The 27,157-nt window shown below is 52.4% G+C and overlaps 3 protein-coding genes across 3 annotated transcripts; 1 reads left to right on the top strand and 2 right to left on the bottom strand.

Moving 5' to 3' along the window:
• Positions 1-1,328: 1,328 nt before the first annotated feature.
• PG986_000226 (GTPase activating protein) lies at positions 1,329-6,228 on the bottom strand (the record flags this gene model as incomplete). The annotated part of the gene is made up of 3 exons (XM_066836448.1): positions 1,329-1,919; positions 1,970-5,791; positions 5,854-6,228. 3 exons carry the CDS (start codon positions 6,226-6,228, stop codon positions 1,329-1,331), a joined length of 4,788 nt encoding a protein of 1,595 aa, XP_066705341.1.
• Positions 6,229-8,462: 2,234 nt separating this feature from the next.
• On the top strand, positions 8,463-11,688 carry PG986_000225 (Importin alpha re-exporter; the record flags this gene model as incomplete). Its single annotated transcript, XM_066836447.1, has 6 exons — positions 8,463-8,532; positions 8,633-9,114; positions 9,187-10,496; positions 10,548-10,630; positions 10,691-10,994; positions 11,052-11,688. 6 exons carry the CDS (start codon positions 8,463-8,465, stop codon positions 11,686-11,688), a joined length of 2,886 nt encoding a protein of 961 aa, XP_066705340.1.
• A 4,242-nt stretch (positions 11,689-15,930) lies between these two features.
• On the bottom strand, positions 15,931-17,776 carry PG986_000224 (uncharacterized protein; the record flags this gene model as incomplete). Its single annotated transcript, XM_066836446.1, has 4 exons — positions 15,931-16,106; positions 16,156-16,715; positions 16,772-17,565; positions 17,633-17,776. The coding sequence occupies 4 exons, from the start codon at positions 17,774-17,776 to the stop codon at positions 15,931-15,933; spliced, it is 1,674 nt and encodes a 557-aa protein (XP_066705339.1).
• Between the last annotated feature and the right edge of the window lie 9,381 nt (positions 17,777-27,157).

Genomic DNA, 27,157 nt, shown 5'->3' with positions numbered 1-27,157 from the left:
TATATCTGCATGTCACATATCACCCAGCCAATAGACCAGTTCGTCGACGCATCATGTTCATTTTCCTCCTCTTGCCCTGTTTCGCTGTCTTTCAGCAACAAAGTCTGTGACTCATGTCACCCTTTGCATTCTCCCTTCCCGTCATTTCCACGGCGTTGCCCCCCCTTTATCTGTGTAACGTATGGCGGGATATTGCTTTTGGCGCCAAGCGTGTCTCTGTGATGGCTGCTATCGACGGATGTACTTTCCTCTTTGGACCAGAAAAAGAGACGGGAGGTACATGCAATGCATGCGGTATGTATATGTATGTATGTCGGTAGAAGCGCCCCTTTCATCCTCCCTCGATGAAAAAAGGGTATTTCCATTTCCTTGCAAGAAAACAATTCGGGATGAAAGTCGCTTATCCATTTTCCACATACATAGCCTGTTCACCGAAATGGAGATAAGTAAGTATGCCGTGCCATCAAAGCAGAGGAAACCGCGTGTGTGTGACCCATGTGACCAACTACAAAAGCAGTCAGCACTTGGCAGATTGCCACGCCCTCCGAGTGACAAAAGCGCATCTCCGGAATGGAAAACTTGGGGGGACGTCAATTAGTCAGACCGCATCGAGATAATATACTTGCTGATGTAACTCGGTCGATATGCACGTACTTCTTTCTCTTAAGCGATGGAGGGAAACATCGGTTGCGTCCTGAGTCAGCTACCATCGTCATCTTACATATCTTCACAGTCGACAGGGGTGTTCATCAGCACACATGTTCTATCTAGTAACAACTTCACGGACACTACATTGCATGATGATTGTAGCCTACGGAAAGGACTGCGGTTCTTTAGATTCCATGTCATTTTTCTACAGGCAGGCTCCCGTAGATCCACAAAGGGGCCCGTCAGTCAAGTTGATGAAGTCTATCTTCAGAACGACTCCTTCCCTTCCAAGCCCCGTATCATCGTGAGAGGCCATTGCTTCCGTGAAGAAGCGGCAAGAAACCCGAGAACATGGGATGTTGGGATGCTGGGAAATATGGTGACAAGAGGAGAGGCGAATTATGTACAGCGAGCCATCAGCAAGTCCTCCCTCTGCTGCAAGAGCAGGGTCGTCGTCGTTTTTAAACAGGAAACAAGGGGAAAATGAATTCAAAGCAGAAAAAACTTTTGTGGTATCCTTCCTAGCCAGACGCCTTTCGCGCAAAACCTCCAATGCACACGTGAGCCCCATATCTTCTCGGTTTCATGCCGAGACGTTACAGCTGGGTGGTTGGCGTGCTGTTGTTCTTTTTGTCGGTGGGATGGTTCGTGGATCTAATAAATCCATCATCGGTATAAGATCAACCCCACTTGGAAAAGTCGACTGTGTCGACCAGGGAGTCGGTGCCTTGGTTGATCTCGGTATTCTCAGTTAGAGTAGTCGAGAGCATCGAGGACCGATGGGAGTGCGAGTTCTGCTCGCTATTGGTGGAGAAGAAGGTGGCGACAGACGACCGCCTGAGACTGGTGAAGCTGTCGCGCACCGTGCTTGCCGCCTTGTTTGCGTCCAACTGCCCGGCGCCGCTGTTGGGTACACCAAGAGAGGTGCCTGGCGGCGATGGCGCCATGCCATATTTGGGCCCGAATCTCTCTCGCAGACGTGCGATTTCTCGGAGACGGTTTCGCCAAGGCGAGATGTATTCACCCACGTCGCGGCTTGACCAGACCATGGAAAACACGGATGCGTTAAGTGCCAGTAAGCGGATGAAGTCGGGTAGCGCCCTCAAGCTGACGATCTTCATGTCTGCTGCAGGCGAGACTTCGGGAAAGCCAGGCTTGCTCATGACCTGAACCTGGTAGAATGACTCTTTCACGTCGATCGGTGTCCTCTGTCTAGTAGCGACAAACGAAGCCCGTGATTCCGGAGTGATCACAATGTTCACATAGTTGAACTGCGAGGGAAAGTATCAAACCTAAACGGTAGTCCAGAGTCATTGAAGACGATGTTGACGAAGTCATTGCCGATATGCCGCTTCTTCGAGATACATTGAGGGTCGTGCTCCAGATTGGTCGGCATCTGCGTAGTGACGTGGAAGACGATTTCGGACACACGATCTCGCCAGCAGAAGGTATACTCTCCATCAGAGTCGTATTGGCGATCCAAACCCTGCATGTTGGTCGCGGCATCCTTCAGTCTAGTGAGCGTACCAAGGCCGTTGAGGAACTCCAAGTACTCGCTGCTGCCCGAGACGTTTGCCAAAATATCCGTCTCCTTGGTCTGTCCCTCGCCGATGTAGATGACGCCCACCTTGTGGCCATCGACCGTAGGGCTGCGATCAAATGTGCGCATCGCTCTGTCAACAGCATCGTCTTGTGGAAGTGGAATGGGGCGCGCCTGATCAGCCAGGGGCAGTGTCGAGAAGAGATGGACCAACAAGTGGCTAGGAAGAACAGTATTGCCCTGAGCCTGGGTACCATCTCCCTTGATGTCATTGGCGATCCGCTCCTGATGGGAAGGCGGCGCCTTGAACGACTCATGGATCATATAGGACGAGGTGCCCGACGGCTGGCGCTTGGTAATCTGAGCATACCCGGCACCAGTGGCTTGCTCGATTGTCACAATGCTGTTGCCGATCAACCAACGCCTCTTCAGAATCTCGCCGAAACGTTCCACGGTGAAATAGGGGTCAGGCATCGACTCGTCTACATCTGCATATGCCGCTCGTTGCATAAAGTCGATCGTGATCTGGGCCTGCTCTTCTGAGACCTGGTTGCCGTCATGGTCGGTAAAGAGGTTCTTAGATATGAAAGACACTTCTTTAGCACGGTCCGGCAGCTTCAGTGCAAGAAACCAGAAAGTGATCACATGGTAGGCCAGAGCATACACGTATTGTGGCAGGTCGTCGGACGCATTAGGGTGTATCAGACTGTCGCCAGAAGCTGACGATAGCCCCTGGGCACTCGGGTCGCTCGCCGTACTCATGCGTTGTGATGCTTTTTTCTCTCTCACGTACTGGAGATACCGGAAGCAGATGCCAAACACGATGCGGTATTCATCCTGGCGGAAGTTTGAATACAAAGAGGGGAGACGCGCGAGGCAAGCCAAGAACTCCAGGATGTGAATAGCGTTCGAAGATTGAGTGACGATCTGGGACATTTTCTGCAGAATGGTGACCAGGGCTTTGCTGGTTGACATGGGGAGCTCATAGCAGCATATGGAGAGAGCATGGAGGCAGACTTTGGTACTCCTATCCCAATGCCCAATGCCGCGTGTGAAAGTTCCCACGATCTCGTCCTCTTCTGTTTTCTGGAAGTGCTTGTGGTAGCTCAGAATCATCGTCAATGTGTGGAAGAGACATGTTGCAACGTCAGACCGGCGTAGTCCTGTGGAAGTATGTGGCTCGAGGAAACCAGTGGTTTTGATCTGCTCGCACAATAGCCGACGCAATTCTTGTATCTGAGGCACTGCGCTCTTGAAGATGCTGTGGTTGCTCAATTGGGATGGTAAGTACACCAGGATGAAACTGTAGATCTCCCAATCGCAGAACTGCTGCAGCAGAGCTACTACAGTCGCAAGCCAATCGCCCATGGGCAGCGTAGCGTTGCTGATCGACATACCGTTGCCATCGGGTTCGCATTCTGGGGCGTAGGAGTAAACCACCGAACTCGCAATTCGCGATGTTTGCTCAGGAAGCACATCGGTTTCTGATGCGGACCACGACTGTTGATACTTCGCTGCTGCTGCTTGAGCGGAATTTCCAGATCGAATAGAGGCAATTGAAGAAAGGGGTTTGTCCTGCCCTTGGGTGAAGGATCTGCCTCGTGGAGTGCGTCCAAGGCCGCCCGCGTCTGACCTCGAGGTCCTAGTAAGATGCGCAGCTTCTTCGGCCATTTTTCTGTTAAGTGAAGCTTCCGTACGATAGAGGATAGCGGCAACATGTGCGGTGTCAGTATGTTCAGTGACAAATATCCGATTAGCCCAATCGGCCCTGAGGCGAAATAGTAGCTTCATTGCACTGATGCGAGCATCGACCTCCGCCGAGTTTGACTTGGCTACCGATATCAGAATGTCAAACAGGCGTTGCGTTTTTGCAACGTCTGTATTCATTGTTTGCAGGAATATCCATATGTAGCCTCTCACAACGACGTCTGAGAGGCTTTGGCCTGTCCTGGACAAGTCGGGCGAGGATGGTGGTGCAGGTGTCTGAAGGACGCCGGGGGCCGTCGAGGGTGGATGCGACGGGGTTTGGAGTACCGTCTGAAGCTTTGCGATTATATGGTCAAATAAAGGATAGTCGGCATTACTAGCGATAGCTGTCGTAAACGTGACAATCTCTTGCAACACCTCGATGTCAATCTCCTCTGTAACCCCAGCGAGGAGACTCTTCATCAAATTCGGGACAAAGTCTTGGTCAAGCTGATCATGAATCAGCTCAATCATTTCGTAGACTTCTGTGATGGCTTGCACAGCCATGACCCGAAGCTGAGATGAGCGATGGCGGTTGGCAAATAGTGCTTCGAGGACCAATCGTAGATTGGTCTCCCATTGCATATCGGAGGGGAAACAACATCGGAACTCTTTGAAATAATTCAGAACCAGTATCGCCGCCGAATCAGGTAGCACCACGTGAATTCTGGCAAGAAACATTATGCAGTCTTGGCGCTGCAGTAAAGATCCAGACTGCTCAGTGAGCAATTGCTCGATGCGGCTGATGAGTCGACCTACTTCGTCGGACACAATCGCGGTATCTGATGGTACCATGGAATCGGTGGCAGGAGGCTTTATGGGCTCCTTTAACCCTGGAACTGTTTTGGTTACACCCTCCAGACACGTAGCGACGATGTCAAGAAGTGAAACCCAGTCCTCGTCCACAACCATGGGGTTGACTTTAGTCTGCGGAGTCCCCAGCAGCGTATTTGCCAGTCTGATGATATCAAGTTGCACTTTCCAGGCAGTAGTGACTTTGAGAACGGCCGAAAGCCCGTCGAGGAGCGTGGTGAATGGTACCGCTGGGTACCCCTTTTCGGAAGACTTGGAAACCAATTTGTTGAGGACCGACAGAGAGCCCCGAACTTCGCGAATCACAATCTTTTGCTTGTCAGAGCCACCCTTCTCTTGGTCCATAGGCAGATCGCTCAAGGCACCAAGCAACAGTCGTACGACGGCATGCCCATTATGCGACCGACACAGCATACTCAAGGTGTGCCAAGCTCCCTTTTGCAACATGGGTACCATGCTGTGAATAGAGCAGAGCACCTGCACAAAATCCTTTAGTTTCACATCCGGGATGGCTCCAAACGTCACGATGGCATCCATAACTCCAATACAGGCTCGGAGATCGTCTGTATTCCCTGTTGTCATGCAAATGTTGACCAAGGTCTCCAGCAGACATTGCGTAGCATTCTTGTCCAGGACGCCAGAATTGAATTTGATGAGATCCGTTGTCAGAGCGAAAATATCTGCAAAATCCTTGTCTTCGCCGACTGCAGCAGCCTTGCCTTTGAAGCGCGATGCTTGCTTACGAGCAGCGCGTACAGAGGCGAACTTGGCGCCTAGCCAGTTGGTGACAATGGGGAAAATGTCGTATTCAAATCCGGAAAGAGAGCGGCCACGCTTTGTGAGATCGACGAGGGCAGCAAGCTGCAGGTGAAAATCATCCGGGTTCGCAGGGGCGGTTATGGTCTGGAAGTACTCTTTGCGTTCGAGGTCGGTTGATGCAGGGTGCTTGACACAAGCGGTAAGAAGGGCCCAGACGGCGGACCTGGTGGTGCTGGCATTGCTCGGGTCGATAAGATCTTTGGCGGCATACCAGATGTTCAGGACCTATGTAGATTTGAGTCAGCGATGTCGTATTGGCGGTTCGGTCAATCGAGGTTGCAGCTTACAGGGTTCAGCGGGTAGTCTTCGACAGCATAGCGAAGCTGGTTGGCTGCCGCGACACGTTCTGCGGTGTTCCCATTCTTCAAGAGTTCAAAAGCTTCCAAGTGATGCTGGGGTAGCCCATGGCCGGCCGAGTCGTGAAGCTGTTCGGTAATATGGGCTCGAGCTATTGAACCGGTGGTCGTCAGGGGAGCCGGGGGCGATTTTGTCAGTTTGGCTGCTCCCGCAAGACCCTTGAAGACGCTGGCAATGGTGCCAGTGTTTATCTTGGACTCTTGGGACGACGAGGTGTCGTCTCCGGGTGCGGGCTGCGGCATGTTGTCGTCCTTGGCTTGCCCTTCACCGGCCTCCTGGCCGAGGGACACTAGGCGGCGCAACATGTTAGCAGACTGCTAAGGTTATGAAGAGATCATTGCCGCCCTATCTGCTACAAAGCACGCTGCGCAAAGTGTAGGGCAGATGGTAAATGGTTGGCTCGATGTGGAAATCCAGAAGTAAAGCAGAGGGTAGTTGATGCTTCTTGGACCGATGACATCGTCCCATGCCAAATCCAGGGTCCATATCCTGCGAATGCCCCATAAATAGCGGCCTCCTGGGATCGTGAACGGCCGAAGAGCTGCAACAAGGCCCGCGCATATGCTATGCTGGAAGAAGCATGGGCCGCCCTCCGGCTGAGGGACAGAATATGGGGGGTGGGTGCGAATATGTGCAGATATTTGCGAACACAGGGTTTCAGAGAAAGTTGGTTCACTCACAGACAAACTGTCGCTTGCATAAGGGTGGGAATCACAAGTTACAGACAACAGCCACACAATATCAAGCCTCCATCAGGTGCAGCAAGCCGTGGTGCATGAGATGGGCGTTTTCTCCTGGTTCCGTTGGATCGTGTTTTTCCCCTCCTGACCTGTATTTTCCTTCCTGCTTATACTGTCGTCCTGCAAAGACGGCGCACCAGTCCACATACACACATTACCCCTTCGAGCCTCCGCCAAGTAGGTGTGTGTACAGGTTCGCGACACGATGGTGGTGTTCGGTGGATCGGAGTGGTTCAAGCACAGTGGGCGCTGTGACACTGAGGAGGTGGGAGGAGAAGCCGGGTGTCGCCTTGCCAGATGCAGGAATTCGAGGTTTTTGTCTCTGGAAGAGGTCTGGAAGCATGTACAGAGAGGGAGGGACGTCGATCAAGGAAAAATTAGCCTATGGATTGAAACAAGCTGCAGCTGAGCTGAAGTCAAAGCAGGACAGGACCAGGGAAGGGAAAGTCGTCTCTACCTCTGCTTGCAGCGTACCCTTCCCCAAGATTTGCATGTTCATCTCCACTATGAGCCTATCGCATCGCATCATCTATGTTCCCGCTAGTATGCATTCGTTTAAGCGTGTCTCTCGGACAAGTGGGATGGGGGGAATAACCCCCACTGTAGGTCAAAAATGAGAGAGATTCTTACCAGGGAATCTTCCCTGCAGTTGGCAATTTTGTGCCTGCGTTGAAGCGTGCCGTGCCTGTCTGGAAGAGAGCTTGATCCTTGTTTTGCTTCAGCATCCTCTTTTGTCTTGCAAAGTAGGACAGGACTCGGGGTCCTTTGTTGCAACGTATCTTCCAGAGTACATCAGTTTTTTACCCTTTAGTACTCGGGGGCGGGCGTACAATGCACGTATGGAATAGCAACAACTTACCAAAACTATACATCAATATACCTTGGCCGACCTAGTACCTAAGATGGACCAGAACACAGCAAACAGAACAAACATTCAATCTTTTAGCTAATGCACCGGTGTCATAGCTGTGCATTGATGTTGCGGGGGTTTCTTCCTCAAGTTGAGATGCGGTACATGAAAGGTATAATCTTGCGCTCCTAAAAATAAGATACTCGGACCTCACTCAGACCCTTTTGCGTACCTTCATTAGAATCACTATTCTCAAGCTGAAGGACTGATTTCAGGTTCGTAAGAATAAAAATAGAATAGGCTTCAAGAACAAGTGGCTATACGACGCTCCGAAGACATGTCAACTGTACAAGTAAGTATCTATCTTATTTCGAGAAGCGTGAGTGGGGAAACAAATATAATTCTATACACTTTGTTGTGCAAAAATGCATCAATTGTATGGATGTGGTCGAACATAATACGATGCTGCCTTCGCTGTTGGTTCTCCCAGAGCTCTCCAATGAAGAAGTCAAGTGCAAGAAGTACATGCATGTAACATTGCATGGCGGGGTTCTTCATGTTCACCAAGCTTTCGGGGTCTACTTAATCCGGTTGAATGTACGTCGCGTTCCTTCTTCAGCCTTCGCTGGGTACACGCGGGCTTCGATGAGGTAAAGTCAGTCAGTCCACTGGAGGCTGCAAGTGCTGTAGCCTGTAGCCTGGCACCTGCGGCCTGTAATTGTAGCCTGCACTCTCACCGTCGACCCCACTACCAGACAGCAGCCCGCCCGTTGCTGTGGTTGGCTCGTACGGACCTTGAAAAGAAACAAACCCACCTACCCACCCGTTGGAGCTTGTTTGTACTGACAAACCAGCTTCCCGTCCGACCACCATCCATTAATTTTTGATGCCTCATCTTCTGTTATTAGCCTTCTTGACCTGATACTGAAGCCATCACAGTATTGCAATCATGGCTAGCGATCTCGGTCAGCTCGTCCAGCTCTTGGACGCCACTTTGGATCCCTCCAAGCAAAAGAAAGGTCCGTCGACTTCCCTTCGTCGCTGCCCACGTTCAGCCCCGCACCCAATGCCTCTGGCAGATCGCGAGATACTGACTCCTGCCTCTCTTGAATTTTTTAGCCGAGAAGGGCCTCGCTGCAGAGAAAGCCAACCCGAGATTCTCGCTGTCGCTCCTCCAGATCGTCCACGAAGCATCCCTCCCTCTCAAGACACGCCTGGCGGCTGCCCTGTACTTCAAGAACTTCATTCGCTTGAACTACGTCGACAGCAATGGCAACTACCTGCTAGGCCCTGAGGTCGTTTCGACGATAAAGCAGGAGCTCATAGGTCTTATGATTGCCTGCCCTCCCACAATCCAGACTCAGTTGGGCGATGCCATCAGTCTGATCGCCGATTCCGACTTCTGGGAGAGATGGGATACGCTTGTGCCCGACCTGGTCTCACGACTCTCCCCCGACAATGCCAAGGTCAACAATGGTGTGCTCGAGGTTGCCCACTCCATTTTCCAGCGATGGCGTCCGCTGTACCGGTCAGACGACCTCTTTACTGAGATCAACCATGTGCTGGGGACTTTCGCGGCTCCATTCCTTACACTTCTGAACGTATGTCTGCTCCTTGCCTAGCTATTTGGGATCAATGTTTGAACTTGCCCGCTCACCTGACTCGACCGACAGGCTACTGACCAGCAAATCACGGCCAATGCGAACAACAAGGAGGCTCTGAAGGGATATTTCGACACCATGAGCCTTCTGGTCAAGGTCTTTTACGATTTGTCCTGCCAAGATATGCCCCCGCAGTTCGAAGAGCATCTGGAGCAGATCTCGGTGTTCCTTCACAAATACTTGACGTACGAAAACCCCCTACTTGCCACGGATGACGACTCGGAGGCTGGTGTTCTGGAAAACGTCAAGGCAGACATTTGCGAAGTGCTCGAGCTCTACACCAGCAAGTTTGACGAAGAGTTCGGAAAGTACACGCAGACCTTCATAACTAGTGCTTGGAACCTGCTGTCGTCCATCGGTCCTGAGCAGAAGTACGACGGTCTCGTCAGCAAGGCGCTGCACTTCCTGACGGCGGTGGCTGGCACGGCCCGACATGCCCAGAACTTCAATGATGAGAATGTACTCAATGAAGTCGTAGAAAAGGTGGTCCTGCAAAACGTTGCCTTGCGAGAGACGGACATTGAGCTGTTTGAGGACGAGCCCATCGAGTTCATTCGTCGCGATTTAGAAGGCTCCGATACCGATTCCCGACGGAGAGCAGCAACCGACTTCCTGCGGACCCTCCAGGAGAAGTTTGAGCAGCTGGTGACTAAGGTGGCCGGCAAGTATATCAACCACTACCTGGAGCAGGGCAAGTCGGATTGGAAGCACAAGGATACGGCCGTTTCGCTATTCCTGGCCATTGCTGCCAAGGGCGCCGTCACTGCCGGCCAGGGTGTTAAGACAGTCAACTCGCTCGTTAACGTGGTCGACTTCTTTCAACAGCACATCGCCGCTGATCTGATCAACGCCGAGGCTGAACCGATCGCCAAGGTCGACGCTATCAAATATCTCTACACCTTCCGCAGTCAGCTGACAAAGGAGCAATGGCAAGGCGCGTTCCAGCCGCTCATCCAGAATCTGGGGTCCTCTAACTACGTCGTCTACACGTACGCTGCTATTGCCGTCGAGCGTGTTTTGTTCTTGACCAACGATTCTGGTGTTCACCTCTTCTCTCGGGTCGACATTGAGCCCTTTGCAAAGGATCTCCTTCAGCATTTGTTCCAGCTTGTCGAGAAGGAACAGGCCCCTGCAAAGATGCAAGAGAACGAGTTCTTGATGCGTTGCATCATGCGCGTCCTTATTGTGATGAAGGATGGTGTTTTGCCCTTCGCCGATATGGTTCTGGATCATTTGGTGGCCATCACGAATGTCATCAAGGAGAACCCCAGCAACCCGCGCTTCTATTACTACCACTTCGAGGCACTTGGAGCCCTGGTCAGGTCAGTTATACCTAAGTGAACTACAGTGGGAAAATTACTAACTCGAAGTAGAAACTGTTCTTCTGGCGCAAGTGCCAAGTTGGAGGAGCGGCTTTGGGAGCCTTTCCACAAGATCTTGGTTGAGGAAGTCAACGGTACGTGGTTGCTTGTTTCGAACAACCAACGGATGACAAGAAACTGACAATAGCCTCCAGAGTTCATCCCCTACGTGTTCCAGCTTTTCGCAGCTCTTCTCGAGCCGAACCCGTCTGGTGCGCTGCCAAACCACTTCAAGGCCCTTTTGCCGCCTCTGCTACAGTTCACCATGTGGGAAACAAGAGGCAATGTTCCTGGTTGCACACGCTTGCTGTCGGCCATCATTCCCCGGGCAGCCGATATGATTGTCGCGGAGAACCAAGTCGAGCCTGTTCTCGGAATATTCCAGAAGCTTCTCAGCGGCAAGAAGACCGAGCAAAACGCCTTTGACATCCTCGAGGCCGTCGTCACTTCCATTCCGAGGTGAGTTCCCCATGCCTACAAAAGCATCCGGAAACAGCTCAACTAACAATTACTTAGGGCCCAAATCGAACCGTATTTCGTTCAGATTCTGACCTTGTTGCTCAAGAAGCTGGATCTTGATCCCCAGGAGTCATACAAGAAGCGATTCGTGACGTTCTACCACCTCGTCTCAGCCAAGCTCGAGGCCGGATTGGGTGCCGACTTCTTCATCTCGCAGGTCGATTTGATCCAGAGCAACCTCTTTGTGCCTATCTACTTGAAGACGATTCTACCTATATCGCAGCAACTCATTCGTCCGATCGACAGGAAGCTGGCGGTTGTGTCATTTGCCAAGACTCTTGCCGAGAGTCAGGCCTTTGCGCAGAGATACCAGAAGGGATGGGGATTCACATGCGAGGCAATGCTGCCCATCCTTGCCAACGTGGTTCAGGTAGCGGCGGCCGGCGGCGATGATGTGGTTCAGGAGGCCGACGTGGACGATATCGGCTTCGGCATGGGCTTCACCGCCCTCAGCACCTGCAAGAAGCCGGCGCGCGACGACCTCCCCGAGATCCAGGATGCCGCGCAGTGGGTGCGCGGGTACCTGACGCAAGCCAACGCGGCCAAGGGCGGCGTGATTTCGCAGTGGTCGGCGGAGCGTGTTCCGTCCCCGGAGGGCAAGCAGAATTTTATCGCCTTTATGAACCAGAGCTAAGGAAAAGGGGGTGGTAGTTTTCCTTGGGTCTTTTTTAATGAATGCCGACACAGCTGGGAGTTGATGATACCTAGGATTTGCATGTAGAAAGGGGTGGGCCAGAATAAAAACTCGGCGGACTGATTTGTACGATTCCTGTAACCTTCTAGACAAGAATTTGGTTTCTTGACGTGCACGCTTTGTTCATGTGATTTTTTTTTTGGATGTGTTTTCTTCTCCTTTCTCTGCATGTAGAAGGTGTAGCCAGCCGACTGAGCGGTCGTCTGGTCAAGTCACTTGCGATCGAGCACCTACGTACGGCCCGAGGTCACCAAGATAAGCTCGGGTTCGACTGGTTCGGCCTTGCTCGACGGTCCATTGAGAACTAACGGTAGAAGCATTTTTCCCATGGCGTCTATATATGCCCATTGACTTGGGGACACCCCGTTGATAGTGAGGTTTGGCCGGACTAGACCAAGTCGAGAAGTTGTAACCGCCGTATTTTGTTCACTTGGAGATCGAAGCATTCTCACTAGCAGCCGGTTCAAGTGCAAATAACCCATGTGACTGACTATTGAACGAGGGAGCGGCCGCAGCCGCGTACATCTATCTATCTATCTAGATCGAAGCACAAGTGCCATGGCTAGCGGTAGTAATCAAGGAACAAGAAGTCCATGGACCACAAGACACATCGGCCAAGGAAGTAAGGGACCGGTCGTTTCTATCCGGCGTTTCTACCTTTGTCTATGGGCAGCACTGATGTTCAAGCAGTTACCTTTCATCGTGAAAACTCGAGCATAGGCGGGCGGGACCGGGAGAGAGAGAGAGAGAGAGAGAGGTGAGCAAATAGTCCTTGTCTGCACCACTTGTCCGCACCTCCTAGAAAGAAGAAAATATGAAGAAAGTGATGGTGATGGTGAATTTTCCGGCCCCGACGGAGTGTCATGCGGCTAGTAGACATCTTCCTCTCTCCCTTCGCTCCGAGGCTAGATCACCGGCCGAGCCCAAGGTGGAGGCAGGCGTCCGCCTCTCTTTTGTTTCTCTCTCTCTCTCTCTCTCCTCTCGTCCCTCACGGGGTTCCAGCCACCTTCTTGTGGTGTGCCTCGGCCGGATAAATTCAAAGGCTTGGTCGGCCGTGTAGGTCCCAAGAGGATGGTACTACTGTCCCCTATGTACGTTAGTAGGTGTGTAGTAGTAACCCCCCTAAGCTAGCTTTCTGCGAGGGAGAAGTGGATTACACAGCAGGGACTTTCCTACACTACGTACCCATTGACCTCTCTAGCCTTATAGATACTACTCTATCTGCTCCTTCTCCAGTATAGCGTGTCTGTAGCTGTGCTGTGTTAAGGAAAATCCTGCTGGGTCTTCGGGGTTTGCTTCGTCTCTGGTGTTGCCTCCTCCCTCTCCCCAGTCGCCTGGATCATCGGGTCACTAGTGAAGATAGATAGATGGATGGATAGATAGATGTAGTGGAAAATAGGGTCCCATTCTCGATATTGTACTTGCAGAGAAATTCTCTGTCGTTATTCTCACACCCTCCCCTACCCTTTCCATCCCCCAAATGCATCCATGAATAGTCAGGTCCCCCTGTCCCTCTGTCCTTCGCATGACTCTGTGCGTTCCGCTATCCCCACACGCTTAATTCGCCCGTGACAGGTCGCGTCGCTACGTCGCAACTTTAGCACTTTCGCTGCAGGGGAGGTTGTGTGCGGAATGGGATCTCTCTCTCTCTCTCTCTCCACCGTCTCACACAAGGGGTGGCTATGGCAGATGGCAGATGGGGCAAGTGCCCACGGAGCTGAAGATGATCATGGAGACAGGCCTACTCTTCCTTCGGAGTACGGGGACAAAAAAGGGAAGAGGCAACCAAGATCAAAGAACCGAAGTCCGAATGGTCAATGCAACTGCGCCTCTTCCCGTCTCTCCGATGCTTTTTGTCCGGACGAGAGAAAGAAGGGTCGCTCTCCCCCGTTCATGTTTACCTGCCCACACCAAAAGCACGCAAGTTTGGCACGATGTGCCACCACCACATTCGTGATTTTCCCATGCGTACCAAGTGGGAAACATGATGGCGGCATCATCATCATCATCATCTACTAGCCGGTGGCACTTACCTCTATCTGTTCCAGCTGTCTATCATTCCATCGTTCGCTCGTAACATGGCTGAAGCTAGCTAGCAGCAGTACGCAGGCATCAGGATGTTACGCATACCCATACGCACCCTACTGTTACTTTCCTCTCGCATCTTCGCCAATCAAGTCGAGGGAACGTCAACGGCCAAGACAAAGGACGAACCCACGATCTGCGCTATTGACAGGCGCCTCATCCGTCCATCTGTTGGGCAGTGCTGGCGTTGTGGAGTTTTTGCGCGTCAGCACGAGCAAGCGTTATTGCGCGCACGAGGGAAAGGGAAGAAGAAGTAAGCTACTGGGAAGAGAGAGAGAGAGAGAGAGATTACCTAGCTAACCAAGTTTGTCTATGGCGTCTGTCTGATGATCATATATCCCGTGCACGCTTTCCTTTCCTAGGCTTGGGATAAGGGAAGAAAAAAAAAGAGAAAATGCTGCTAGCTGGGTATGTTAGTTGGTAGTCGCTATCCTCTCCCATGTCTGTTCTCGTCTCTAGTATAGCGAGGTTCCACCCTTGGCTCCACGATAGCTCAGGCAGCCGGTAATAAATTATGGCATTAATTTATTCCCTTCTCTCTCGGAGAACTCACTAGCAGCGGGAGAAATGTTGGAAAAGAAATGGGAAACAATATACATGCAGTATCACAGATAGATAGATATTCGGCATCAGCTAGGTAGGCACGGAGGGATAGAGACTTCGGAGGGAAAAAGATATGGATATACGGCAAGAAAAGAAAAACGAGGCGTACATACGGCATAGTATACCTGCCCCCATAGTAACCGGAATATGCCATTGCCCCCTTGTCGCACGCATCTCACCTATTACCAATAGGTGGTGATATACGTGCCTAGGTTAGGCATATGACTAACATCCATTCATCCATCCATCCATGTCTCGCTCGCCCGACCTAAATTTGGAAACCGGAACTGTCAGAGAGACCTCGATTTTTTTTTTGCCCTATCTTTTCACTCACTCCCTCGGTCTACGCTACCGAGACATCGCAGGAGGAGCCGGGGTCAGGCCCTGATCTGCACTCTCCGGCCCCCCTCCTTAGCGGCGGCGGTGGGTTCGGGCCGCCTTCACATGACATGACACGATAATATCATTGTATTACAAATCCATGCATGCATGCAGTTTAAAGGCACTGGGCTCTCAAGTGGTGGCAGCAGCAGCAGTGTGGAGTTCCTGATACTTACTGCTGCTGCTGCTGCCGCCGAGCCGCTAGGCTTGCTCGTTTCTTTCGGCCGCCCACACCCAGCAATCCATGCAAAAAGTACGGTATTCCTTCTTTTAGAGCATAGCTTGCGAGTATTATAGGGTCCACCCCAAGGTGCGCTATCACACGGCACTAGGACGTGGTGCCATCTTACTGTTTGTGCGTGGTCCTCCGTCGACCGTGCTGCTGCTTGATGTAGCATGGGGTCGGTTTGTTGGGCGCCGGCCCGCCCCTGCGTTGGTTGACAGGTTCGGCAGTACACACGTGAGTGACGCAGCATGCATGGGATATGCAGGCACAAGGAGGTTGCAGGAACCAACATGGCCATCCTGGCACATCACTGGAGTCGTCAGAATGTGTCGCGTTCCATGAATGGGGAAACTTCATAATTAGAAAACGTCACAGGATGTACGTCGAGAAATGGATGATATGAAGTTTTGTTTGTTCTGTATCTATCACAATGGCTGGCTTAGTTTCTTCTCGTCTTTCGAGCTATGGGTAGATGATCTGCCTCGAAGACCGTGGAAATGATGGGACTGTGGCACCCGCTCGCGTCGTAACGAACGACACGGCGCCGAGTGGTAGTAGTAGGCCTCTTGATGTTGCTGAATGGATTGCCGCATCGCCGTCCGTCGTCGTGGTATTGTTGTTGACGTGCCCAAAAGTTTCTAATAAAACGGGCCATGAAAATGCACTTATTCCCCCTTAAAACCAGAAACCCCTCGGATCTGTCGTCTCTTTGCTGCGTGGGGTGGTTTTTCGTGATAGGTCATGACAGGTATGCAAAATCTTGATAATCGTACAAAAAAGACGGGCCGTAGCTGTTGCGCATTCAATATCTCTGGAGAATGGACGAGTAAAAACAAAGTGAAAAAGGAAGAAAATTCGTAAAGGGTATCTCTCGAAATTGGCCGACATTAGATGAAGGAACCCTCACCGGCTCCAAATACACCAACACTGCCGCGCCAGCCGCATCGCTCGAATCCCTCGAGCTCTGGGAGCTCTGCGAAGGCGTTCCTCGTGGGTGGCGTAGTCCGGCCCGGGATGTAGACGTAATTGGCTGCTGTGTAGCCTCGCTCTCGCTGCTCCCCGGCTGCCAGGCCCACCTCCGTTGTTGGGCGTGAGTAATAGGCTGCTGGTACTGCTTAATCGCTTGGTAAATTCATTAAAGCTCAGTCGCTTCACGCTCGATGTGGAATGTCGTTTTTCATGACGTGACAGGTGATCTCGCATAGACGCGCGCTGGTTTTCCATGGCGGCAGCGGCAAGTGGCACGTGGGATTGGCTACCTCCTCGCTGCATTGCTGCGGGCCTCGTCCTCGAATGGGCCGTATGAGGTCGCAGTATGGAATAGCCGTTGTCTGGATGGTAGCTCTGTGTCGCACGGCCACCCTGCGCCATTGTACTGTGACGGTTGGCAATGAAAGCCAATGCCCGCTGGGCTGTCGGACCAATTGATGTCCGGTCCCTCGTGACATCATGATCAAAGACATCGTCGTCACTGGATTCTTCCGTTTCGTCGTCTTCTTCTGATTCCTCCACAACCTCCTCCTGTTTGACCTGTTTCTCAATTTTTGCAGTGTCTTGCTCATCAGCATCCTCGTCTTCCTCGAAAGTGCTGGTCATTGGCGTGATAGGGGGTTCTGAGCTCGTTCCTTCTTCCGCCGCTCCTCCGCCTCGCGCATCAATGCATCGAACCTCGCTAGCGAGCTCAGGTTGTATTCGCCAGGGATCTCCGTTTCTACTCCAGGGATGCACCTCAGCTGGAAAGCCCTGTCCCATATGGATTCTCGTGCCGGTGGCGGGGAACTCGACGCTTGGCTGCCTGGTGCCTGACCCTGTGAGCTCACACTTCCTCTAGCTCGGACAGGCGAACTCAATGTGGATGACCGTCCCTGTGCAGAGGTCCAACCCAACGTGTATTCTGTCGGCACTTCGCCAACAGTAGTGGCTGGCGAGGGTAGGTCAGTTGGCAAAACTGTGGTATACTGATTGCCGTGAATAACATATCCCATCCCCATCGCGTTCAAGGAGCTCCCGTGCGATGAGATATCGCTCTTACGAGAGCGTAAGCTAGGCGACTCGGAAGAGAACGTATGCGGGCGTTCGCGGGTAAAGCCAGACCGTTTATGCTGCATTGCTGGGCGCACGGGTTCCTGACCACCACTGCCCGGGCGATACTGCCCTCCGTCTCGGCGGGGCGAGAAAGGGTTGGAGAATGTCGGCGATGCAGGCGTTACGGGGCTCATTGGGTAGGCTTCGGGGGCGCTCGGTGGTAAGAGCGAGGAAATATAGCGTGCCCAGTCTTGCAGAGCGTAGCCGCCCTCTTCGCTGGGCCGGAACCATAACGTAGTCGGGCCAGACTCTTTTTCCCTCGTCAAGCCAGCGGTCCGACTCGAGCGTCGCTTTCGGAGTTTGTCTGTGGCTGGATCTGGCTTTATCTGCAGTACCAGTGTGGGCAGAGCCGGCCCTTGTTTCCGGTGTGCTACCATTTGGACCTGGCAGTCCGCGATGGAAGCCATTGAGTATTGCTGTGAAGGCTCCCAGTCATCCTATAGAAGCAGTACGGTTAGATGACCCAGCCAGACTAACGTGGGCTGCGGCACAGTTGTTGCTTACCTTGGACTTATACAACGACAGATAGATAGAGTCAGGCGACATCCTCGGCGGGATCTTGATGTTCTTCTCCCGCGAATCCTTGAGCCGGGTGGCGGAGAGAACCTGAGATAGACTGAGATTGTTTGGTGCTTGATTCGCATCCATGTTGCCCTCCCTTTGCGGAGACCCCACAACCACATATCGGGACTACAGCAGCAGCGTTAATAGCCAGATCATACCGAGAATGGCGGTTTCGGCGGTGGTGAAGTCATACCTTCCATAGGGCTCGCCCGAGAATGTTACCCCGATCCGGGGGATGAGTAGGGTGCCTTCCATCCTCGGAACGTGGTTGTGCGTTGGGCTGATGGCAAGCAGGTGGTTTGGTTCGCAATGCTCGACCGAGGTCGCTTGCGGCCCCGGCGACTGAAGTCGAGAAGATAGGCGTGGTGTATTATGAATTAAGATACATATTCGTCGAACAGATTGATAGAAAAGAACGGTCCTTGTCGCAGTTCTCTCCTCTTATTGGTGCCGGGTGTGTAGGAGGATTGAAAGAAGGAAAGCTAGGCAAGACGAGGCTTCCGTCTGGGTCAAAACCAAAAAAAGAGACAGTTACGAAAGAATGGGTCCAGTGCCAGTCTGACGGGCGTCTTTGAGGACATATAACAATGGGGAAGGGGAAAGGGAAGGGGAAGGAGAGGAAAAGATGCTGAATGTATCTGGCACCAGATGAATCATGAATTGGAAGGGGACGTATGTATGGAAGGCCTTCGGACGCTCGAGGTACATTTGCAGGGTCGGGATGGATAGGATAAGATAGGACAGGATAGGAAAACCCCTGGTTTGGTCTGTACTAAAAGTAGGTATACAAAGTACGAGCCCGCAGAAGGCAGAGGTCTTGAAGGTTTTAGACCCCAAAGGAGATTAATAACGGATCGCACGGGCGGTACTCCCCTCTCGGTGTCTGGTCTGGTGTGGGAATTCGCTGGCGGGCGAGCAGTGGAGGGGGGGTGGAGGGAGCAGAGCAGACCAGAGCAGACCAGAGCGGAAACCAGAAAATATCGTTGGTAGTAGTAGTCGCAGTCGTAGTGCCATGTACATCACATTAACCCCAAAAAGAATTAAAGCTGCAGCAAGGTGGTATTTCAGTCGGGTTCATCTGTTTCCAAAGAAAGTTCCATAGGACGGGCTACCTTTACCTTGCCCTGTACAGTACAGTCAGTACCTGCTCACCTGCACCGACGGCTTACTTACAGCAAGCAAGTACATAAGGTATGTACTTGCGCCTGCTGTAAATCCAAAGCCCGTAGCCCGTACCCCAAGCCTGTAGGGAGGGGACCAGCACCGGGACCAGGATTGGACAGGGCCGGACTAGGTACAGCAGCCAGCCAGCCAGGACCCAACAGCAATTGGGACCTTGGTGGGATTCGCAGCTGACTTCCTTCGCCGGCCTTCTAGACGAGCGACCCAACATGCCAACCCTGGAAGGGCGACTGTGGAAAACCAGGGACTGGACCCCGGCCGAAAAAGCCGGGCTTCACACTAACGTGGGTAGTATTGGTGTCGTAGTTTGCGTGTATGCACGATGCAATGCACCCCCGTGCAACGAAATGTGGTTGGTCTGGCTGTGGACGCACCCAGATGGGGCCGAGGATCTGCTGTGGATAAGGATAGGGTACAGTAGGCAAAAGTGTGTCTTTTTTCCTCGAGTGCTCTTCAATCTTTCTTCGCTCAACGCTAGCCTAGTAACCTAGTAGCTGGAAGGCAAGGTACCCTTTGAATTGATTGATTGCATGTCTGCAAATCATCCAATACGCTTGCCCATCCTCCTTACTCTGCGATCTACGAGCGCACCTTAGCTGCATTCATAGTGGCAGCTGAAGTTGATCAATTGCTTCCATTTGTTCCTCGTATATTTCCAATGCGACGTAGCATAAGTGCATATAGTATAGTACGTTATGTGTGTACATTAATATATCCATTAGAACACACACATACCAGACCTACGGCAGAATTTGCCCCCCAGGGTTGTCTCGGCGTGGTTAATACGGGCTTGGTAGAATGACCGTATGTATGCGCATGGGCTTTCGGACGCATTTAGCAGGCCAGGTAGGTACAACATTGAATTTCATACCGGAGCCACGGTCCACCAGACCTCTTGAGAAAGTGGGCAGGTAAGCAGGCCTGTAAATAGGGGACCAAACACGACCAGAGGAAGGATATTGGATTACTCCCATAGCTCCAGCGAAAGCTTCTGTGCCTGTTGAGTGCCTGGTACCTTACTGCAGTCCCGCATCCCCTTCCGCTACGTATGGAAGTGTGTTATGTACCTACTTGCTGCCTTACCGATCATGTGCATCGCACAACGCCTGGGAAAAAGGGGTTCTTTGTTTGGGTTCCGTTCCTGGGAAACAAAGAAAAAATAAAGGCAACAGCAACCAACCCTATTTACGTTTTCAGCAGTACTCGGAAGCTGCGCTACTCAATAAGGTTCCAAATTTGATAGGGTAGGGTTTTTTTTTTCACTCCTTCTTCGGGCGCATGGCGGTGGACAGGATCTAGATCTAACCTAGACTTGTCAACTTGTTGATGTTGTCGAACTTCATGTGGCACAGTCTGGCACAGATTCAACGGGCGCCGATGGGCGGAACGCCTCTTTGCCACAGCAACACCACTATCAGCTCCCAACACAACAGTGGGCGGCGATACAGCAGTAGCCTAGGTAGCTCTAGCAAAAAGCGACCGAATCTGAAAAGGGGACGAAAATCGGTACTGTTAGGCAGGACCGTTTTCATTCTAGCGCCATTGGGGAGCTCCAGATTGAACCTCCAGATTGGAGCGAGAATGGGAAAAATTAAAAGACTTGGGCTGAGGTCGGATGGAAGGCCTCAGAATCAGGTGTCCCCCAACCAAGACAACCGGATTGATGGGCTGGGCGACGAACGAACTGCCCACCGCCTTTTCACCCTGTTTTCCTTCTCTTTTTTTTTTTCCTTTTCCTTTGTGCCACCATCGCATGGCATGATTGAAATTCGGGGTTGCGATGATCAAATAATCTCCAGGGCCCGTCCAGCCGTCCTGGAGTGCTACTAGCCAGCCCTGCCTCTGCAACACCCTGCAACCTCGAGGCTCCAGCCGGATTTAATACTGGGTGCCAGAATCACGGGGCGCCGTTGACTGACGTACAGAGGCTCCCGATGTTCAGCTGCATTTCCTTCTTTCAGCATCGTCAAAGTCGCTGTGCAAATGGAGCGGGCCTTGTCTCACTTAGGAAGGATAGCGATAGAAGCCCGCAGCTCCGGTCCCTGTCAAGGCCGTCCACGATGGAAGGGGCGCAATGGGATCAGCAAGCGGGTCTATACGGAGCACCGCCTTTGATATACATTGTGGTGTTTCCCGTTGACCTCTTCTTTTTCTTCTTTGGTTTCTCTATGGCCATCCTGGCCCCTTCTCCCCCTTCTCCCTGGGCAGTGGGCAGGTAATGAAGTCAGCGGGGCCGAAAGCCCGGGGTCGGAAGCAGCACGTCGAGTCCCAGCAATTTCGGGTCTCTGTGCACTAGCGCTGCAAGGAACTCTGCTACTCTCAGTCAGTCAGTCAATAGGCCACCTGAGTCTTTCAGTTGCTCTCAGCGGTACTTTTACTCTTCGTCCTGCTGCAACGCAAACATTCGAACAGCAACACCACGTGGGCACTTTTAAACGTCGAAACAAAATGTGCGTATGAGACCTGTTTCTGTTTGGACTCTGGTGACAGCGCGATGTTGCTTTTTTCGGGTGTATGGGTCAGGATATTTGTCAGTAGCCGAGGAGTCCTCCCAGCACTGACACACACAGCATGCTGGTCTTACTAATACCCCAGATTCATGAGCAAGCCACAACCCCACCCCTCCCTGGAAATGGGATGCTGCGCGCACCACGAAAACAAAAGAAAGGAAAGGCGACAGCGCTCAGCACGATCATCTGATCTTTTGACACTGTTTGGGAGATAGCCGATGTGGCCGATCTCTACAAGGTTCTAGGGGTTTCACGTCGTCGAGAAGTATGAGAGTTCCTTTAATTACTCTGTGGTAGAGCCTTCAGTCAGTTTGGTATCAGTTATGAGTTTGATGAATATCGCAACTTTGGGCTTGTATATCCAGAGCTGCCGTCACCCGTACCAGAAAAGACACGACCCTGAACGCGCGCGCTCGAGCCTGGTTACTCCTGCGGCACAGACACAAGCAGCACAGACAGAGGGAATTGGAAGGATGCCAGTCCTTGGCGCAAAAACTCCTTACGTCAGATGCCAATCCCAATGCTACGTCGTTTCTCACCTTAAATCCCACGAGGACGGGCGTGGAAACATTCTGCAATGTCAGCATCAAACACGCCAAGTCACGTTGGTTGTCTTACATGCGGCGCCGCAGAGGCGGCCGATCCAGATCATCACACACATGCTTACATACATCATGCGTAGTCACGCTCGGCTTTTCATGCCAAATTGCTCTGCTGTTTGCCATTGGGCAGAGGCAGAGGCGCGCGTGCGCACACCGCAGCTTCAGAAGTGCGGCTGAAAGTGAGTTGGATCGTCAATATGCCCCGGTCCCTTCGCGTTCTCGGGTCCAACTGTATGGGCAGCAATCGCTTGCAAGGTCATGGGCCAGCTCCAGACGGCTATGCATGCCCCGAAAGAGGCGGTGGGCGGGTGTACATATCTTGAGGTACAAATATAATATGCGTACCTGGTTGGGATGCAAACAGCCCATGTCAATCTCATCTCATTCGCGGGAACAACCTGAAACACCAACAACACAAAAAGCCACTGACTGGTGATTGTAAAGAATAAAAAACTGTTGGACAAACATGTCGTGAAGGAGCAGGCGCGGACCCCAAAATGCTTTCGGTAGCGAAGTCCGACACTGCATGCATAAGCTGGTCCATGTCGATGCGAGCCAATGACCAAGGGACATCAAGACACATCCATCTCCCCGTTCTGCATATCTGCCCCTGATCACCACCGTAGAATGCCGAAACCAGTCACTCTCGGCTACTGTTGCTGGTTGCTGCTGGGTTAAGCCTCGGAGCCAGATCCAGCGTTGGACATTTCAGCTTTCATGCGTACATTTCGGCATGATATTACGGTGCTTACCTTTTGTGCTGGCTTACTTGCCTTTGCCATACCAACCTTCGGAGAAATATGACATCTGACGGGCTTGCTCGTGATTCCAATGCAGCATCTCTCCACAAATGTGAGGCGCATCAAACGCCCCTGCATGAAAAAGCATACCAGTTCACTCGCGTTGGTGCGGTGGTATACCTAATGCACCTCCCCACCTTGGCGTTCTGGCTGGGTCGAGACCATGAAAAAACAAAAACCCAACGCTCCAGCCGGCCTACATGCGTATCAGACGTACATACATACATACATACATGCCACGTTACTTGGGAGCCTCCATTACATCGTGGAATAGACGATGGTACATACCAGGACAGCGGTTTGCCCTTGACGGGTAGAGCCGAACCGGCAAGGACTGAAAGTTGAACAAAATGCGCACACATGGACAGCACGCTGTACATAGCTCGGCCTTTCGGCGACCCTAATTTTTCCTTCCCTATATCGCCCTGATGCCTGCTCATATTTCCAGCACTGTGGGACTTCGCTCTGCTTGATTTCGTACGGGTTGGTCATAATCGGACCAGCAGAAATTCCATGCCTTCTTTTTGGATTGCGAGATCCGCATGGATATGATTCACCTTCTCGATGTCGCGCTCCTGCCGCTCCCCCCCAAAAAAAGTCTCGGCTTCCGACGCCCTTCGCTGCCGAGCGGCAGCTGTCTTGCGCAACCGAGTGTGACGGGAACTGAATCCAAACGCGCACGAATTGCCACTCGGCCAAAACCGTCGCCATGGCATCCGCACGGGAAAGGAAACGGCGTGTGACCCGAGATGTCTCTAGTAAGATAAGGACGGACGAGCGCCATTCATGACTCAATCGACAGCCGCGGGGAAGTGGCTGGGCGGGCTGGTGCTGGGAGAAACATGCCTAGAAACACACCCAGACACACCTGACGCTTTAGGATGGCGGCACGCACGACAACAAACAGCGCATCGAACCACAACACATCACAACACAAGCTATCTACAACATACATACTTTCATCACGACGCAAACGGGCACCGTGGACTCTCTCTGACGCCCTCTTTGCGCGCCTCCATGGGTTATCCCGGCACCTACATCGCAAGATGAGCCTCTCCACTTCCACAGGCGGGCCAGTTCCGCTTTAATATTTTCCTAGTTCTTCTCATCGCACGCCAGTTCTTGCCCGCCCCCTTGGAAAAAGACATGTCATTTTAGCGAGATGGCAGAGGCAGCAAGCAATTCCCAGTAGCAGCAGCAGCTCTCCTCTTTCGGCACCCTGTCTTCCCGTCCCATCTTCAGACCCAAGTCGACATCTCATGTTGGTGGGGGTGGTGGTCTTTCGTTACATCCTGGACGGACTGCCGGCACAACCTCTCGGCCAGGCGGTCAGATTGCCTATCCGGGCAGCTAATCAGTGATGGGGAAAACGATGAACTCACTCTCTTCTCTCGAAGGAGTTGCTAACCCTTTGGTCACATCTGCTTTTGATCGGCCGGTCATGGTTTTCGTGCCCCCCAGCGGATAGATCTGCTAGACGGCTAAGTATACACCCTACCCTGTCCTATATCGTTGGAGGCTCCAACGAGATGCGAGCCGTCAAGGGTGTCGCAGATTCTGCAATCCTCCATGGCGGCTACGACACATGCCCACCGTCATCTAAGCTGTGTTGCTGTATGCATCTACTCAGAGCTCTGCTAGCCAGCCAACCTGGCCTATCTTACCAGTAGGCACCACATTATATCGTACGAGTATGCGATTTACTATTCACGCCGGCGTATTCGCCCAGAGCTACTGATTAGTTTGGGGGCACCGGTGGCTTGGATCTACAGGGTGCAGCTTTCTCAGCTTTCGCAAGCCAAAAGCGGTCAAGCCCGTCGAAGGAACGGGTCCGCTTCAAGGTTTCAGCTTCACGAGATGCGCCGCGGGCACACTTTGGTTACTTGGTCGTATCGACGGCCAAAAAAACCCCAAGTGCTATTTCGTGTGAGAGACGGCGCTCGATACTACCCCACATAAGATAGATGATCGCCACGTGCGTCCGTCCGTCTTGGCTGAGGTTACAGCAGACGGGTCAAGAAGTCGACTATGTACTCACTCGATTGGCTACATCTTGTCGATGACGACGACGAGTTCTTGCGGTAGGGAGCCACACATCAGAAAGAACTGTGCATGGCTACGTCGGCTGCATGTCGATTCTGGCAATCTCATCGTGTTCGGCATCAGCCGTCCGTCCCCACGATGCTATCCGAAGCGGAGATAGGTCCGTTCATGCGAAAGAACCCCGGCCGAGTTCAGCATGTACCTGGAATACCGTCCACTTACATGCAGAGCGTGGGCCGTTGTGCATAGTAGGCGAGGCTGCCCCCGCGATGCCTACTTATCAGCGATGTTATCCTACTTGGTGTCAGAGGAGGGGGGCATGCGGCTTCATCTGCAGACGGTGCAGGGTTAACAGCAGGTGAAGCGGCGCGGGTTCCATTGCGGTGACCTAGGGAGGAAGATCTGCCCGGCGGTGGTTGGATCTACCTACCTCTGTATAGAGAGAGGTAAGCGGAAAAACTCGCGTCGTCGCGACTCATGTTGATGGAGATCCGCAGCCGCCAAAAAGAGGAGCTTTCCTGCCCCCAGAGGACCTAATCACGCCAGTGGCTAGCTGGTCCCATGCCTCGGCAATTGTCTTCGGGAAAGCAGTTCGGTCTCATGCGTATATACATATACGATGGGATGCGACTCGTCCTTGTCGACCGCGCGGAACTGCATTCGTGGCATTGCCATGGCGTCGACTGGTGCGACTAGCCCCTCGTTGCTAGCCTAGTTGCTCTGCTGCTACTATACGATACAAACAGTTATCGTGGGGGAGTATAGGCGTATGTACCAGTTCGTCAGGAAGCTGCATACTGCAGGCCGAAGCACGTGGAGACTGCAGAACTGGCGGAGCTCAGTGAAACGTCGTCGTTGAACTAATCGTGGAGATGCAGTAATTGCCTCATTCTCCCTAGCAGATTCTACCCATTGAGGCGCAAGCGGCGTTAGGGATACTATCGAATCAACACTCACCGTACCTGAGTGTTCATATCATGCACGTGGGAGATTGTACACTATAGTTGAGTATGCACATCCAACCCCCAAGGCATTGATGGGATGTGCTAGGTAAGGCATTAGGCATCTGCAATTAGATAGAGAGTGCTTCGCATGCCAGTCACTGCCCACCAAAAAGATATACATGAACCGAATCCCCGTGCCTGCTACATGTTACATCGGTGATTCCGGCATATACGAACAAAGAACGATCAACCGAATATATGGTCGAATCTTAACCCAGCCCTGCAGAGCGGCCCCCTTGCGTTTTAGTCATCACGGATTAAGCAGTTACTGAGCATCCGCCAAAAGCTCCCTAGTAAGGCGGCCTTGTCGAAATGGTCATGTACATTTGACTCGAGCCTTATGCACGCGAAAGAGAGATATGCGAGGCTCTGGTAAGGCGTCGGTGCGAACCGAAGCTGTCATGACTTAGGCACGCCTGGCGTAGCTGTAAAGCAAGGCTCTACCGGTGTGTATCTCACAATCTATGCACGTTGGAGCTTCCAGTTATGGTTGTTGGTAATTCTTTATCCATTCCAGGCAGCCTGTGTACTGCAGTTAAGCTCGGCGCCCTTTGCCTTACAAACCATCGGGGTTTGGGACCTTGCTCGAGTCAGCCAGCAGAGCTCGGTTCCGTTGGCCTATGTAGGTTCGACGGACCTGATCCGAGGGGGGAGCGAGGGGGCGGGTAGCTAAGTCGTCGACATGACGGCGCCCCGGCGCCATGGGTGGGAACGAGTAGTACAGTACCGCTCGTTGATACAGTGTGGTAGGCATATCTTTGTACACACACAAATAGACTTTAGCCGATCGATTATGTTTCCGGGTCCCCGGGGATAAGGACGGATGAGCCGGGGAAAAAAAGAAAAAGAAAAAGAAGCCGGTTGTGTTTACTAGTTTTGGCACTCCTTTCCTGGGAGATCGCGATGGCGAGTCAATATGGACTGATGTTATTACTTTTTCTGGCTGTTGATTACATACGTGGCATGAGAAGTGGAGGAAGAAGAAGAAGAAGTTCGTTCAAGGTCAAGATGAAGAGGAAGAGACTGGCTCTCTTCGTGGAATCTTACCCGTGTGTCATACAACAAACACCTTCTTTCATCATGACACTGGGTAGCTGCTGGCTGAGGGTACGGTACACAAGTGGTAAGCGGTATACGGAAAGTCTACCTAAGGACCCTCGAGATCGATCTGCAAAGCTTTCGGGCCTGTCACGCCAGACGCCCAACGTCGGTGCAGAAGGTGAGTAGCCCGGCACCGGTTATCATCCCCGGCCCCCCACCCCTCCTATTCCGGGCGGCTGAACCCCCCCCCCCAGCCCTACTTACCGCTCCGGGGTCCCCCCAC

This window comes from Apiospora aurea (assembly GCF_038362705.1).
Source record: "Apiospora aurea strain CBS 24483 chromosome Unknown utg000001l_segment0_segment0, whole genome shotgun sequence".
NCBI classification, from domain to species: domain Eukaryota; kingdom Fungi; phylum Ascomycota; class Sordariomycetes; order Amphisphaeriales; family Apiosporaceae; genus Apiospora; species Apiospora aurea.
This window is presented reverse-complemented; position numbering and strand designations above follow the sequence as displayed.